This window comes from Spinacia oleracea, chromosome 4, assembly GCF_020520425.1.
Source record: "Spinacia oleracea cultivar Varoflay chromosome 4, BTI_SOV_V1, whole genome shotgun sequence".
Lineage (NCBI taxonomy): Eukaryota > Viridiplantae > Streptophyta > Magnoliopsida > Caryophyllales > Amaranthaceae > Spinacia > Spinacia oleracea.
In genome coordinates this window covers 167,373,373-167,388,301 of record NC_079490.1, presented here as the reverse complement: position 1 = coordinate 167,388,301, position 14,929 = coordinate 167,373,373, and the positions used below count along the sequence as shown (strand labels likewise).

General features: G+C 36.2%; 1 protein-coding gene across 1 annotated transcript; it reads left to right on the top strand.

Annotated features, from left to right (window-relative positions):
• Positions 1 to 309: 309 nt before the first annotated feature.
• On the top strand, positions 310 to 10,271 carry LOC110778859 (protein CHROMATIN REMODELING 25). Its single transcript, XM_021983401.2, has 21 exons — positions 310 to 673; positions 886 to 1,245; positions 1,539 to 1,625; positions 1,717 to 1,957; positions 2,027 to 2,152; positions 2,265 to 2,321; positions 2,409 to 2,495; positions 2,863 to 2,958; positions 3,278 to 3,328; positions 4,272 to 4,346; positions 4,444 to 4,530; positions 5,409 to 5,491; positions 5,572 to 5,704; positions 5,986 to 6,105; positions 6,191 to 6,304; positions 6,401 to 6,484; positions 6,758 to 6,829; positions 6,915 to 6,973; positions 8,271 to 8,472; positions 8,556 to 8,654; positions 9,352 to 10,271. Exons 1-21 carry the CDS (start codon positions 480 to 482, stop codon positions 9,727 to 9,729), a joined length of 2,805 nt encoding a protein of 934 aa, XP_021839093.2. The 5' UTR covers positions 310 to 479; the 3' UTR covers positions 9,730 to 10,271.
• Positions 10,272 to 14,929: the final 4,658 nt, after the last annotated feature.

Below are 14,929 nucleotides of genomic sequence, written 5' to 3'. Positions count from 1 at the left end.
AACGGTACAATAACACTACCATAAAATTGACATTAACTATATGAATGAAACATCGATGACGTTTTGTAAAATATAAATAATAACATTAAGTACAGTGGTTTACTGGCAAATTATTAGACATGAACGAGTCCGTACTTTATATATACTTTGTGATACATTAAAGTTCTTTTTCATCTAGAGGAAGTAAAATGAAGTGTTCTACCATACCAGAACCCCGCACGGATTAATCCGGTAAGGATTAGCAAGCTAGACAATTTAAGAGTTGCGGAAATTGGAAAACATTGAAAGTTTAATGATAACAATTAACATCAACGAGTATGAGTATGAGTATGAGTACCAAGACCAATTGACTAGCTATTTTAGGTGCGAAACTAGAATTTTGTAACTTTTGCCGCCAATTTTTAGGAAGAGTACTCAGTACTGCTCCCATTCTAGACTCAAGTATCTTCCTGTAACTGTGCTCAATCAATCCCGTTTTAATGGAAGACGACGAAGAACTCGTTTGTTTGACTTCCGATGTCTCCGATTCAAGCGAAGAATTTCAGATTACCGATGACGAGGTCGAGGAAGATGAAGTTTTCGAAGTAGCCGATGAAGATTGCCACAAACATGTCGATTGCGTCAAAATTGACGACAACGATTTGAAATCCCGAAATGTCGCTGCGCTAATTAGGTTTCCCTCTCTTTGTTACCTCCGAAGCCCTAATTTTAAGCTCAATTTTATCGATTTTGATGCGAATTCTGTGTTTCTAGGTTTTGTTGCAATTTATCCATTCATTTTGTATTAACCTAGTTCTTCGAGTTTGTTGCGATTTCATAATTGTGATTTTTTTGGAGGATTTGTTAAAAATGAATTGATTATTGTTTGTTTTTATGAAATAATAGAGGAAACCTTGTTGCGGAACGACAATCATTGGTGCCACGAGTTCTTTCAGCAAGAAAACCATTTAAACCGCCATTTTCTGAGGGTTGGAGTAAATCTAATGCGGACTTACTCCGGCGGCTTTCGGCTAGAAAGAGATTTGTCCCGTGGCGGTCTACAAGCGGTGATGAGGTTCCGTTAGTGAAATTTCAGCCTATAGTTGTTGATGAGGATGAGGAGCAGGAGGAAGTTGAGAATTTGCCTCCAGGGATCGAGCCTTTGGTTTTGTGGCAACCTGGGGAATCTATGGATGGAGGAGGGAGTGTTTTGACGCCTATAGTTGTTAATGACTTGCTCGTTCGATTCCTTCGACCCCATCAAAGGTAATTTTCTCTATCAGTGAATATAACTCTTCATGTGATGTAATGAAGTCACCTTGGCATAGATAGATATATAGAATGGTATTTGACGAATGTGGTTTGAGACTGCTAGTTAAATTTGGAAGTAGTGTTCTAATTGTTTAATCTTACTTTCTCCTAAGAAGAATTATCAATCATGAATGTCTCGGTTTAAGCATTGAAACATGCTTTGGTGCTTACTATAGTCTATAGTCAGATACCTTACCTCTGCCTGCAAATCAGCTGTAAATTCTGATTTATGAAATCATTCTAAGCAGAGAAGGTGTCCAGTTCATGTTCCGATGTGTATCTGGGTTGCAGTCTGCTGCCAATATATTCGGATGCATTCTGGCTGATGATATGGGGTATGATTTTTTCTGGTTACGTATAGACTCTCCTTTTTGGAACATATTAAAGATGGTAAGATAGTTGTAACTGTAACTATCTCTTGTGCAGTTTGGGAAAAACTCTGCAATCTATCACATTGCTTTATACGCTGCTCTGCCAAGGATTTGATGGGACACCTATGGTTAAAAAGGCTATTATAGTTACCCCTACAAGTCTTGTGAGCAATTGGGAGGCAGAAATTAGAAAGTGGGTACAGGAAAGAGTTAATCTTATTGCCCTATGTGAAAGCAGCCGAGAGGACGTTTTATCTGCAGTTGAAAATTTCACAAACCCACGTAGTAAAACACAGGTGAAGTTTACCATGATTATTTGGTTTATTTGATTGTACCGCACACCCATTTACTTGATGTTGTTACAGGTATTGATTGTTTCATACGAGACATTCAGAATGCATGCTCCAAAATTTAGCCGTAGTGGATCGTGTGACCTCCTTATTTGTGATGAGGCTCACAGGCTAAAAAATGACCAGACTATCACAAACAAGGTAAGGGGCCATGTGTATGTTTGACCACTGTTGGTAACTAATTTTCATACTTTAATATTATTTTGTATTTTGGTATTCAATTCAAATCATACGTGATTATCTTGTGCTGCAGGCATTAGCTTCACTTGAATGCAAGCGCCGCATCTTGCTGTCGGGTACACCCATGCAGGTTTGCCATTCTTCTGATCTTTTTGGAATATCACGTGCCTTCCAAATGTTTTTCTCTTCTGATTATAACATCACATTCCACTTGTAGAATGACCTTGAAGAGTTTTATGCTATGGTCAACTTCACTAATCCTGGAATCTTAGGTCATGCTGCACATTTTAGGAGGTATTATCAGGTGTGCTTCTTTTCTTACTATCTTCTATACTGATTTAGATAATGCACATCAGCAATATGCACTTGATGTCATAACAACTTCAAATTGTGAATGTTGTATCTAGTTAGGAACTTAGGATGCTGCACCTAAGTTGTATGTTTGAGCATCTTAAATTTGCTTGATATATTTGAGCCAGTAGTCTAGTACTAAATATTCTTTTTAGAAATTTGTGCATCTTTGTTTCCGTTACATAAAAGCTTACGGTTTAGAGCCAATCTCTTGGTTTTAATCATTAATTACCTCAATGTGATTCTGCATGTCTGAGATGATATTCTGTTTACTTTGATCTCCTGTACTGATTGTAATGAGTTGTGATGTACAATTCTAGGCACCCATTATTAATGGAAGAGAACCCACAGCCAGTGATGAGGAGAAAAAAGTTGGTCTTTCACGATCAGAGGAATTGAGTGCCATAGTAAATCAGGTATGATTTCCCTGCTAATATGATTCCCCCTTGAATTAGAAAGCTACACATACCACTCCAATCACAGTTTATGCAGTCTTAATTTTACCTAACTAAATGCTATGTGTGGGGAGAAGTAGAGAAAAATAGAAAACGGATGGCAAATCTTAGAGTGACATGGCACCAATTATATTACCTTTGAAGAATGTAGCTTGTGTAGTTGCCTGCTACTATACTTCGTACTAGATGCATTTGCTTATTGATACCAAAAACCACTAAGCATCAATCACTCACTCTTTTTTCTGAATACTGACTGATTCTTTTCTTGCCTATCTCCCAGTTTATATTGAGGAGAACTAATGCATTGTTATCCAATCACCTACCACCAAAGGTATAACTGTTATAACTCCAGTATGTGTTTCAAATCTGTTTATTTTAATGTAAGTTGATTGGCTGTCATATGAACATTTCAACATTCTATGGTATGCTGCTGTCTTAGAGAATTTTCCTTTGTCATGGCAGTCTTATCTGTGTGTTTTGAGGCACTTATGTGTAGTGTTTTCTTTGGTTCAAGGATGCTGATAATCAATCCCAATCCTGCAAGAAGATTTCTAGCTGACCCGATGCACAGCAAGAATGAAAATAATCTCTAGATCGCAGAAGAGTTCACATCTCTAATTTGTTCAGATTAGTTTAGAAAATTTCACACTAGTTTAAAACAGATTATCAGAAATTTTGTGTGTTTGAACTATAAATATACAACCCTTGGAGCAAGAAGCATGGGACTTAACACCAAAGAAAGAGGCAACTGGTAGCCAAAATTGCTATTCTTCCCTCCTCAGAACACCTTTCATCTTTTGTTAGACAATCTCTGTTAAGAAAAGTCACCCTAACTTAACAGCGACTTTTATCATCCATTGGAGGCTAAGTTGCATGACTGCATGTAGTTTTGAAGTTCTTTTATGAACACTGCTTTAAAAGTGAAAGAAAATTCAAAAAATTAGCTGAGAAGCAACATATGTAATTACCAAGCCAAAGAGGCTCCTGAGACTATTAGGTGTTGCTGATTTTAGCAGCCACTAGTGGACTGTAATGCTCTACTTTTAACCATCTGTAATAGATAAGATTTGAAAATTTCTTTCATAAATTCCGAGCAACGCCTAAATCAATGGGGCCATATATCATTTTGACAGATCCTTGACAACAGTGTCCACCATTGTTGTTTACGCCAGGGTTACATCACCCCCGCATTCTTGCTTTTTTTAAGTGTGGAAGGTGAAATGCATTTCTAATTATGAGTTTACTAAGTCAGGACTGGTATTTGGATATCGCAGATAGTTGAAGTTGTTTGCTGCAAACTTACTCCTTTGCAGGCGGATTTGTACAACCATTTTATAAAATCAAAAAATGTAGGCCTTCTCTTGGTTTTGATCAATTATTTATGTTGTTGTCATCTTCTCTCGTAAGTGGTGCAAAACTACTGATTTATTTCTTTTGTTTCATCAGGTGAAAAAGGCTATTAGTGACGGAACAAAGCGAGCTAAAATTTTAGCATATATTACAGCCCTCAAGAAGCTCTGTAATCACCCGAAGGTATTATATTAATTTGTTAAAGGATAGTCTCTTTATGTTACTAATAGGAAAATAGAAGTATCTATACAAGTTTTAAGATATTTTTGCAGCCATCATGTTAATGCATAAGTTTTTGGATGATCTACATTTTGGCCTCCTATGCTATCCTCACAAGATGCATTTATGAGGTTATTTTCATATAGGACGGTAGGAATAAAAACCATAGCCTATCTCCAAACATAATACATTTCTTTTCTAGAACAATTGTAAAGTTGCTGAAAGATTACCCCATTGATCTACTTCATGAAACTTGAATTGGTCATAACCATAATAGTCTTGTTGATTTTGAAAACCGACAACAAAAAACTTGAAACTTCATTTTGTGGTTTCCAGATTTTGGTTATTAGTTATTGAAAAGCAGAAAACTAGAAACAAAAAATGACAATGAATGGGGCCTTAGTAAAAGGTTAGCAAACTTCTTGAGCATTGTAAAACTTCCGTGAAGCATATGTGTCATATTTTTAATATATGAAAATAATGAGTTCATGCTACTTACTGTAAATGTACTTTATTATGTCATTTTTATTATTTAAACCTATTTCCTTGTCTTGTTTTTTGTTACTGAGTTGGAGTAATTAGAACTTGGAAAGTGACTCCGATATTTGTTGGCGTCTCTCATGTGACATCTTCCTGTAATTTTCTTTTGATAATTTGGAGGCAATTGGAGCCATAAACTACACATATATTGTTATGTTTATGATAAGTATATGGGTAGACGTGTAGTAGACTTTATCAGAAGTCCGTCTCTCAAGTTTTAGAGAGAAAAAAACGGTGTACGTTTTTCTCCTTTCCTTTTGTTTTAATGTTACTTTTCATTCTGGATCCAAAACTCTCTGCAGCTCATATATGATACAATAAAAGCTGGAAATTCAGGCTTTGAGGACTGCTTGAGCCTTTTCCCTCCAGAAGTTTTTTCCGGAAGGCAAGTCCTTGACTTACCCTTTGCACCTCTATGATATTTTTAAACCTCATACAATAAACATCTCCGTATGGTGCTTCCAGATCTGGAGGGTGGAGTGGGGGTGATGGCCTTTGGATTGAGCTATCAGGGAAAATGAATGTACTAGCACGCTTATTATCTCAGTTACGTCAAAAGACAGATGACAGGATAGTCCTAGTCTCAAACTACACCCAGGTTATTGCTTTTTTGTCTTTTTCTATTATTTGAGTACTTTATATACTGAAGTGCTAGGCACAGTTATGCATGGTTTGATGAGACCATGTTGTCCACCAAGCTTGTTTAGTTAAAAATTGATTTATCATTCTCAAACTTCCTGTAAGGGTGAACTTTCTGCTAACTATGTTTTTCGGTTTTTGTTATTCCCTTATTTTGAAGTCCCCTTACAAACTTCCCTGCTTCTCTCTTTTTGCTTAATACCTATATTCATTAAAGCTGATCATCTAATGTGATTTCAGACCCTTGATCTCTTTGCTCAATTGTGCCGTGAGAGAAGATACCCATATTTGAGACTTGATGGATCGACCTCGATCAGCAAACGACAAAAGTTGGTCAACTGTTTTAACGATTTTTCAAAGGTCAGTAATTTCCCCATAAAAAGAATACATAAAAAATAAAAAGAACTCTTGTGAAGAACTCTCATTTTGCTCAATTGCGTTGTAGGATGAATTTGCTTTCCTCTTAAGCAGTAAAGCTGGGGGTTGTGGGCTGAACTTGATCGGAGGAAATCGCCTGGTTTTGTTTGACCCTGACTGGAACCCTGCCAATGATAAACAAGTAACTTATAAATCATCTTTTTAAATAAATATTTCTGTTTTCTCTTTAAGATGTTTTTGGTCTAGACTGGCATTGTACCGTGATGTTTGCTTGTAGGCTGCTGCAAGAGTTTGGAGGGATGGACAAAAGAAGAGAGTCTACGTTTACAGATTTCTGAGCACTGGAACCATTGAAGAGAAGGTTTGATAGACACCTCCCTCAGTTTACTCTTTGGCTTTTAAGAATTCGGGAATGTGAATAGTCAGTATAGGTTTTGTCCACAACTTGATTAGTTTCAAGTACTTAATATGTATGAAGGTGCCTTTGGCTGATTTATAGTGTTGTTGCCACTTGACCACTTCCCAAGTGCTTTTCTGTTGGTTCCTCCCTATTTTGTAATACGAGGACTGTTAATTCCTCAATATTAAGATGATCATAACATTAAGATGATTTTTTTTATTCTCGTGTTCAAAGGTATATCAGCGTCAGATGTCAAAAGAAGGGCTTCAGAAAGTTATTCAGAAGGAACAAGGTGATTGTGATAAGGTAATTTAATTGAATTGTTATATCCTTTTTTCGCATTTCTATTTTCATTTGTTCTAAGTGAGTACATCAATCTTTTTAAATCCAGGGGAACGCCTTTTCAATGGAAGATCTACGCGATCTATTTACGTACAATGGGAATTTGAGGTATTTGTTTTTCTATCATTTGAAGACACCTTGCAGATGTAGTGAGCATTTGAAGAAACTAGTCTTTTGGCCGTGTACATAGCTAGGGTAAAATAATATTTCAGAACATTTCCTTTGTAATAAGCTAGCCAACCTCCGGATTACACACAAGAAAAAAAAAAAATCAATAATTCGAAGTAATTTAAAACAAAAGGAAACCAAATAGAAAAAATTAATGCAACAGAGAAGAAAACATAGGTGGTAGAGTAGTACAAAAGAATGAAGAGAAAACCAAAAAGAAAGTTAACCTGATGAGTATAAGAGCAGGAAGTTCATGCTAGCCAAACTTGAAGCTACATATACGACCATAGAAAATTAAATATATGACCATAACCTGATGAGTATAGATTTCACATATATGACCATATAAACTGTATGTTTTTATTAAATACGGAGGGAGTATGATCATATTTTCTTTGACAACAACTATATGACCAAAATTGATAGAATGTTTTTAATACGACACGTTTAAGGTACAACAACCTTTCAATTGAGCTTCGGTCATTGATTCCCAGTGACTCAATTAATCCCTCAAAAAATTAATGAAAAAAATAAATGGTGAATTGAAGTTTTACTCCCACGTTTCTGAATAATTGCAATACTTGTCTCATTCGACTGTGTCTAAATACTTGAAACACTTCCTCTTTTGGCATGGGACCACTAATTCTTTATTGTTTTCTTCTCCTTTTTACTTTACTTGCACCTATTCTTTATTGTTTCTTTCTCACATAAACAATAAAACTATCACCATTAACTCCACTTGCACATTAATCTATTTGTTTCCATGTACTACCTACACACATTCCTAAAACTACGCGCAAACACAAGTGTTGCGAGTATTAGAAAATGGAGTGTGTATATTGAAGGGAGAAGACGAAGGGGAAGCCTATTAAATTTTTAAAAAAAAATATGGAAATGGGATGACAAATGATGAAAGAAAGTATGAAAGAAAGTAATGACATGTGGCAAAAAGGAGAGGATGAAAGGAAACGGTGACATACGGCTTTAGTGGTTTTAGTTTCTAGGTACTAGGTATAGATTGGGAAATTTAGATGTTTCTCATTTAAATTTCACTCAAACAATACCTGAAATTTGTTTTTGAAAATCTTTGGAACTAGGTTAATAGAATATGGTTAATAAAAAAGTTCGATCTTTGAATTTTATGTCGGTTTGATTTTCTTTAACCCGTATGTATTGATTTATTGATTACTTGTTGCACCATATTTTGGCATCAATTTGTTTTATATACTTTTAACAGGTCTGAGATCCATGACAAGATGAATTGTGATCGATGTAGAGTTTGTGATTCAATACATAATGACATGCATGAGAACACAGTGGAGATCGATGGTATTGAACCAAAAAGTGAAGATAACCAACCTGGCCAAAATGCTGTTGATATTGGTGGGTTTGCAGAAATTTCTGGATGCTTGCATTTGCTAAAAAGTTCAGAGAAACAGGTAGCTTTTCTATAATCTATCAGAAGAATGTGAGAAGTTTCTTGACTTTATTGCTTAATTACTTTTGGGAGGCTTGCATTTAGGTGGGGTCTCCTTCTGAAGAGGATTTGCTCAACTGGGCTCATCATTCATCTCCCACGTTAGTTCCTGACGTTCTCTTTCAAGTTGCAGCTGGTGACGAGGTTAGTTAGTTATTATGTGTATTTTCAAGTAGCTTATGAAGCTTGTTGATCCAGTGGTAGTGTCTATATGTGTTAAAACTGAAAGTCATCGTTAAAACTATTCTACTGCTTTTTAACTTGCAATGCCTTTAATGGAGTTCTCCATATCTATTTTTACTCACTTTTTTCTGTCTATACTTAGGCTCCGATTGTTTTGGTGTAAAACGTTTTCGATGTAAAATGATTTTCCATGGAAAAGTTTTTCCAAGGGAAAACACAATTCCAAACTAGTTTTCCTTTGTTTGGTTCTTAAAGGAAAATTGGAAAAGCTGGTGAACATTGAAGGGAAGAAGGGAGAGGTAGGTAAGGAGGAAATGTGGTTTCCCTCCCTTTCAAAAGGAAAAGGTTTTTCCACCTTTGAGGGAGTTATGCAAAATTGTTTTCCATCCCTTACCAGACCAAACATCGTAAAATGATTAAAAAAGGAAAAATCATTTCCCATGAAAACGTTTTACACTCTACCAAACAGAGTCTTATTACGTAGAACGATTGAATAGGAGGCCTGGAACTTTGAAGGCTATGCTTAACAAGTGCTTTAATGCTAAAAGTCGAAAAGTAGTTGCCAGATGTGCCTGTTTTTGAAGACATTCCATTTGAGGTAGAGTTATTTAAGAAGGTTTTACAACAGGGAAGTTGTTGGTGCTAATTGGTTGTGCAGGTCTCTTTTGTGTTTACAAACCAGATAGATGGGAAGCTTGTCCCTGAAGAATCCATGCGCCGCCCTAAAATGCAAGGATCGGAGGGGAGTAGGACATCAAACAACACAAATTGGTCAAATTCAGATGGAAATCTGAAGCAGAAATCTTTCAAGTCATCAGAAAAACAATCATCTTTATCACATTGTGGAAATCCAATAAGGAAATTGCCACTTGTATCAACGAAGCCTATACAAGTGGCACCTCTGAAATCAATCAAAAGTTCTTTAAAAGATGTAACGAATCTATCATGGAGGTCTAAGTCGCCCCTCAGCAGGCAGCTACCTCTGAAAAGATCATTTCTTGCTAGAGAAGGCGATAACGTCGTGGACCTGTTATAACTTGCTCGGGCTACATAGCTCAATGAGAGTGGGTTTTGGTGATGGTTACCTTTCTGGTGGCATTAAATTTACAGTATAGGGTAAAAAGGTTTCAGGACTGTAACTTTTTATGGCGAGTTCCACCAAAAGTTGTACTTGGTCATGAAGTCCTGCACTCCTCCTGCCTTCTTAATTATGGAGATACTGGCCTCAGATCTTATTCACTTTTTCCCCAAAGGCTTTTCAAAGCTAGGGTTTAAGAAGGCATAATGACATGGAGCACTTAGCTGAGCTGGCGCGAGACACAAATTTAACCAGAAACCCTAGCTTGAGCTGGCGCCCCGGTGTGACAAAGAGTTGTACATCTAAGCCTTGTGTTGTTTTCAGTGTGCACGGCAGTTGCCAATTGGTGTATTTATCACTATATCAGTGTGCATCTCTATAGGCAACGTAGAGCTGAAATGGCAACACTCAATTGTGTTCGTTTTTCCCTCTTGCTTCCCTTATACGGAAAAACATTGTAGCCCATACATTATACATATATTATTATATTGATATAGTCATCTCGTTCTCCCTTCGAAAATTTAGTACTTCCCTTGAAAAAAGAATCTTTCTTTGCTGGGAAATTTGAAAAACAAGAAATAACTGTATTTTCAAAAACTTAAATGTTAACCCTTATGGTGTTTTTAAGAAAGCTACCTCTATGTATTCAGAGTGGCAATTGAGAATTGAAATAGACTCAGCTCATACCTTGGGCATCCCCTTCTCTTCTAGTAACCTCACTCCTACCCCCATTACTACCTCCTCCACTATCCTCGTCAACTGGGTTCCACCTCCTTCTGGAGTCTTCAAACTTAATTTGATGGATCAAGTAAAATAGAGTCGGCAGCAGCTGTAATCATTTTGCGAGAGGGAAACGGAACCTGTGTTTCTGCCTGTACTTTCAAACTTGGTACTTCTCAATCATTCATGGCAGAGGCTATTGGTCTTCACAAAGGATTACATGAAGCTATTAGACTAAACATTAGGCACATTCTAATAGAAGGTGATAACCTCCTTGTCATTAACTGTATCAAGAAAAAGTGGTCCACTCCATGGAAGCTTCAGCACATCATCAACGACAGTCTCAACCTCCTTGGTTCTTTCGACTCTTGGGACATTACTCACATCTATAGGGAAGCAAATAGGGCTACTGACTGGATCGCTAATGTTGGTCACCTAGTAGATAACTGTATGTATGTCGACCCTTGTAATAGCCCTGTGTTAGCTTCTATTGTTCATAACGATTTCTTAGGAGTTCCCCTCGTGCGGAGGGTTTCCTAAGATTATTTTTCTTACTTTGTAAAAAAAAAATAAAAAAAATCTTGTTGTACACAGTTATGAATTGATTACTTAGTAATCCATATATATAAACTCTGAAATTCAGCCTACAGTCTTAAAACTTGACAACAGTAACATAAACAGATGCGTACTACGCCTAAATATGACATAAATATGCTTTATTTTCTTTATTATTTTTGTAATTTCTTGCATTGTTTTAGCATATTAGGTATAATCCCTGTATTAGTTGCATCATTGTGAAAATTATTAGATGCATCCTGGTGCACCGTGCACCCAAGAGTTTTTTTTTTTTGGGTGCAAGAGAGGAACTACGTTTCCAATAAAATAAACGAAACAACTTACACTAAGAAGAAAAGAAAAAACAAAATTAAGACAACAAAACAAAGCAAATAACTGCAGCTATTCGAGCCAACACCAGCAGAAATCATTCGGCTATTACAGGGACTCGTCTCAGCAAAGCTATCCCACTTAGCTCCTCCAATAAAATGGCTCGAAGACCCTATGGGGCCGCCTCCATGATCACAAGTTTGGGATTAAGACCAACACCATAATTAGCTAACCAATCAACCGCTCTGTTTCTGTAACAATGTTGAATCTTAACCTTCCATTCTTGTCCCCTAACCAATTCGTGACTTCTTCAAACTATGTGATAATGTGGAGAGCTAGGATTTAAGTCTCCTGGCAAACTTTGGACCACGATCATAGAGTCGACCTCAAGTATTAACTGCTTTATTCCCTTATTCCAAGCATACGACGATCCTCGCAGCACTGGCAAAAACTCAGCCTTCGTACTCGTTGTTATGCCACAATTGGCTGCTTACATTCCTATCACCTCACCCAAGGGTATATCTACGTCAATGGGTGAAAATGTAAGACGGTGCACCCGGGTGCATCTAATATGTTCTAGCATCATTGTGCATATTAGTTTTTTTGGCTCCTTAGACATTCCTAAAGTTAGTACGGATGAAGTGTTTTGCGTTTGAATCTTTGTCTCGTGCTATAAAAATGAGTTGTATATTGTGACGATGCTTGATTGCATGATTATTATACTTTTGTGTGTGTGACTTTGGAATTTCCCGTCCCAGACATAGCTTTTCGAAACCAAATTTTTGTTTTCCTAGGTTAGACTAGCTTTCTCAATTGAGTCTCTCACCCTAAAGTAGCTCTCAAACATCCTTGCGTGTACATTATCATTTTCCAATTCTCATGATCGATATACGACTAAATTAAGTTACTTTGGCAAATTAGTCTGCCATTGAAATATAAACTAGCTAGAAACTTAATTAGGTTCAAATTTTAGATAGCATGATAAACTAATTTGACCATTAATTTGCCATAATACGAGTTTTAGTTTATAATGGTACATAGTTTTATTTTGTTTGATCTTTGATCGAGGGAGATTCGTGGTGAAATTTGATAGTGGCATGACAAGACGAGATTAAGAATAAAATATCTTCTTACCCAAAAACAGAAAAAAATAATGAAATATTATGTGAGATTTATGAGATAGAATAGGGATGAGGATAATTATCTCATGCATCCAATAACATTTTATTTTTATTTTTATTTTTATTTTTATTTTTATTTTTTTGTAGTTTAATGCTTTTAATTCTCGACATCAATTTTATTTGTAATTTTGTACATGCGGCAAACGAATTTAACTAAACTATTCATAATTAAATTAGGTTCTATTTCAATTTTCAACCCATACTTTGGAGTTTCTTCAATTCACATGCATTAGCTTTAATTACATTTTGTATATGCGCAGTGTGTTTTGTCTTCTGCCATACAAACTAATTTAATTTGCATGACAACCCGTAGTTAAATAGGTTCGTCCCCTTATTCTAATCAACCGTCCTTCAACCACCTACCACGCATTTAATTAATTACATGCTCAAATTAGGCTCTATTCTTTTGGACTTAATTTTTTTATCCAGTTTAGTTTAACTCAGTTAAGTTCATTTCAGTTCAATTTTAGCTTATTCAATTCAGTTTAAAAGAACGATGTGGTATTCATTTTCATCTCTAATAATCTTATTCGGGTGTGGAATAGGAATTATGTTCTTATATGGTCGGATCCTCTTGTCTGAATGAGTGGTTGGAATTTGCACAATAGAATAGATTAACTAACCTCGGGGTGGTTCGAGAATTCCCTCCAATACTTAATGTTGTTCCTAAGTTTTGGTTGATGACACACACATATTGCAAACTTCCTGATTATGGTTGCTAAATGACTTTGGACAGGTAAATGCCCAAGTTTCTATTAGGATAGGAACTTGAATCAGATGGTGAAGTTCCTGATGTACACTTGGAACAGTTACTGGAGTTCCAGAGCTGGAAGTTGTATCTGTTCCAGTTTGAAGTCACAAGAGGAGCAACACAGTTACATATCAAGAGTTCCGAATACTCACAAGAACTATTACAGACTCATGGCCACGAGTTCCTTTGATAGACACAGAGGAACTCATCACTGTTCCTGAGCTGGAACGTCTGAAGCTTCTGAGTTGCAAGTTCCAGACAAAAGGAAGACATAAAAGTCTAGGTAGTCTACTGTACTTAGAATTTTATGTAAATATTAATTTTGCAAAAGATATATAGGGTACTCAAGGAACTTGTGATTTAATTAGGTCATTCATTTTACTGGAAGAAATTTTTATGAAAACATGTAATTAAATAAAAATAAGTTTTTATTATAAAATAGATTTACGTTTTATGTTATTTTATCAAAACTTATTTTCCTAAAAATTTGCCACAGTTTTTGTAAACAAATAAAATCTGTTGAAGAAAATCTTTTAGGGTTTGATTGAGTCAAACCACTAACTGCCTTGTTGCTGAAACGTGGGAAGTGGTCTTCCCCTTGTTCCTCAAGTCAAGGGACGTGAAGAACAAAGCACTGGCAGTTGGCAGTTGAGGCTTTGAAGGGAACTAACCCTAGGGATAAACCTATAAAAGGGCAAGTATGTTTTCTGGAAAATTACACAAACATTCTAAGAGTTCTTGCTTTCCTAAAAACGTATTGTCAAAGATTTTCTAAAAAACAGTTTGTGTCCTAGTTAATTCAAAGTTCCTAAGTGCCCTATATCCACACAAAAGCATCATTAATATCTAGAGTTATCCAAACACGAATTGTATTTTGTATTAGTGAGGATAGAGTTATCCTGTTTAGACTTAGAGTTTAAGTCTGAGAGAGAGAAGTAAAAGAGTTGTAATCAGAGTAGATTACTGTGAGGAACACAAGTTTGAGAGGAACTTGTGTTTGAGAGATTATCGTAATCGAGGTATTACTATAATAAAAGGAATTCTCTTCTTGATTAGTGTCAAGAAGTTTTCACAATTATTGTTATTGTCTTTTCTATTCTCAGTTCCTAAATTGTTTCTAAGTTCCGCAAGAAACTTTACCAAAGTTCCAATTACAATTCACCCCCCCCCCCTCTTGTGCGTGTTCCTACTGGAATAACAGTTGGTATCAGAGCCAGTACTCACTAAAAACACAGGAAACCCTGTTTGAGTCAAGTTCCTGAAAGTATGAACTCACAAGAGAAACTGGAAGAAGGTTACTCGACACAAAGGCCACCTATGTTCAATGGCAAGTTCTACTCATACTGGAAGAACAGAATGGAGATATTCATCAAAGCTGAAAATTACCAAGTTTGGCGTGTAATTGAAGTTGGAGACTTCGAGGTAACAAAGACCAATGCTGAAAACGAGGTAGTTCCTAAACCAATGTCTGAATTTTCTAAAGAAGACTTTGATAAATATGAGATGAATGCCATGGCTGTCAAAATCTTGCATTGTGGGCTTGGACCTCATGAACACAACAGAGTCATGGGGTGCAAGAACGCAAAACAGATTTGGGAATTACTACAAGTAACCCACGAAG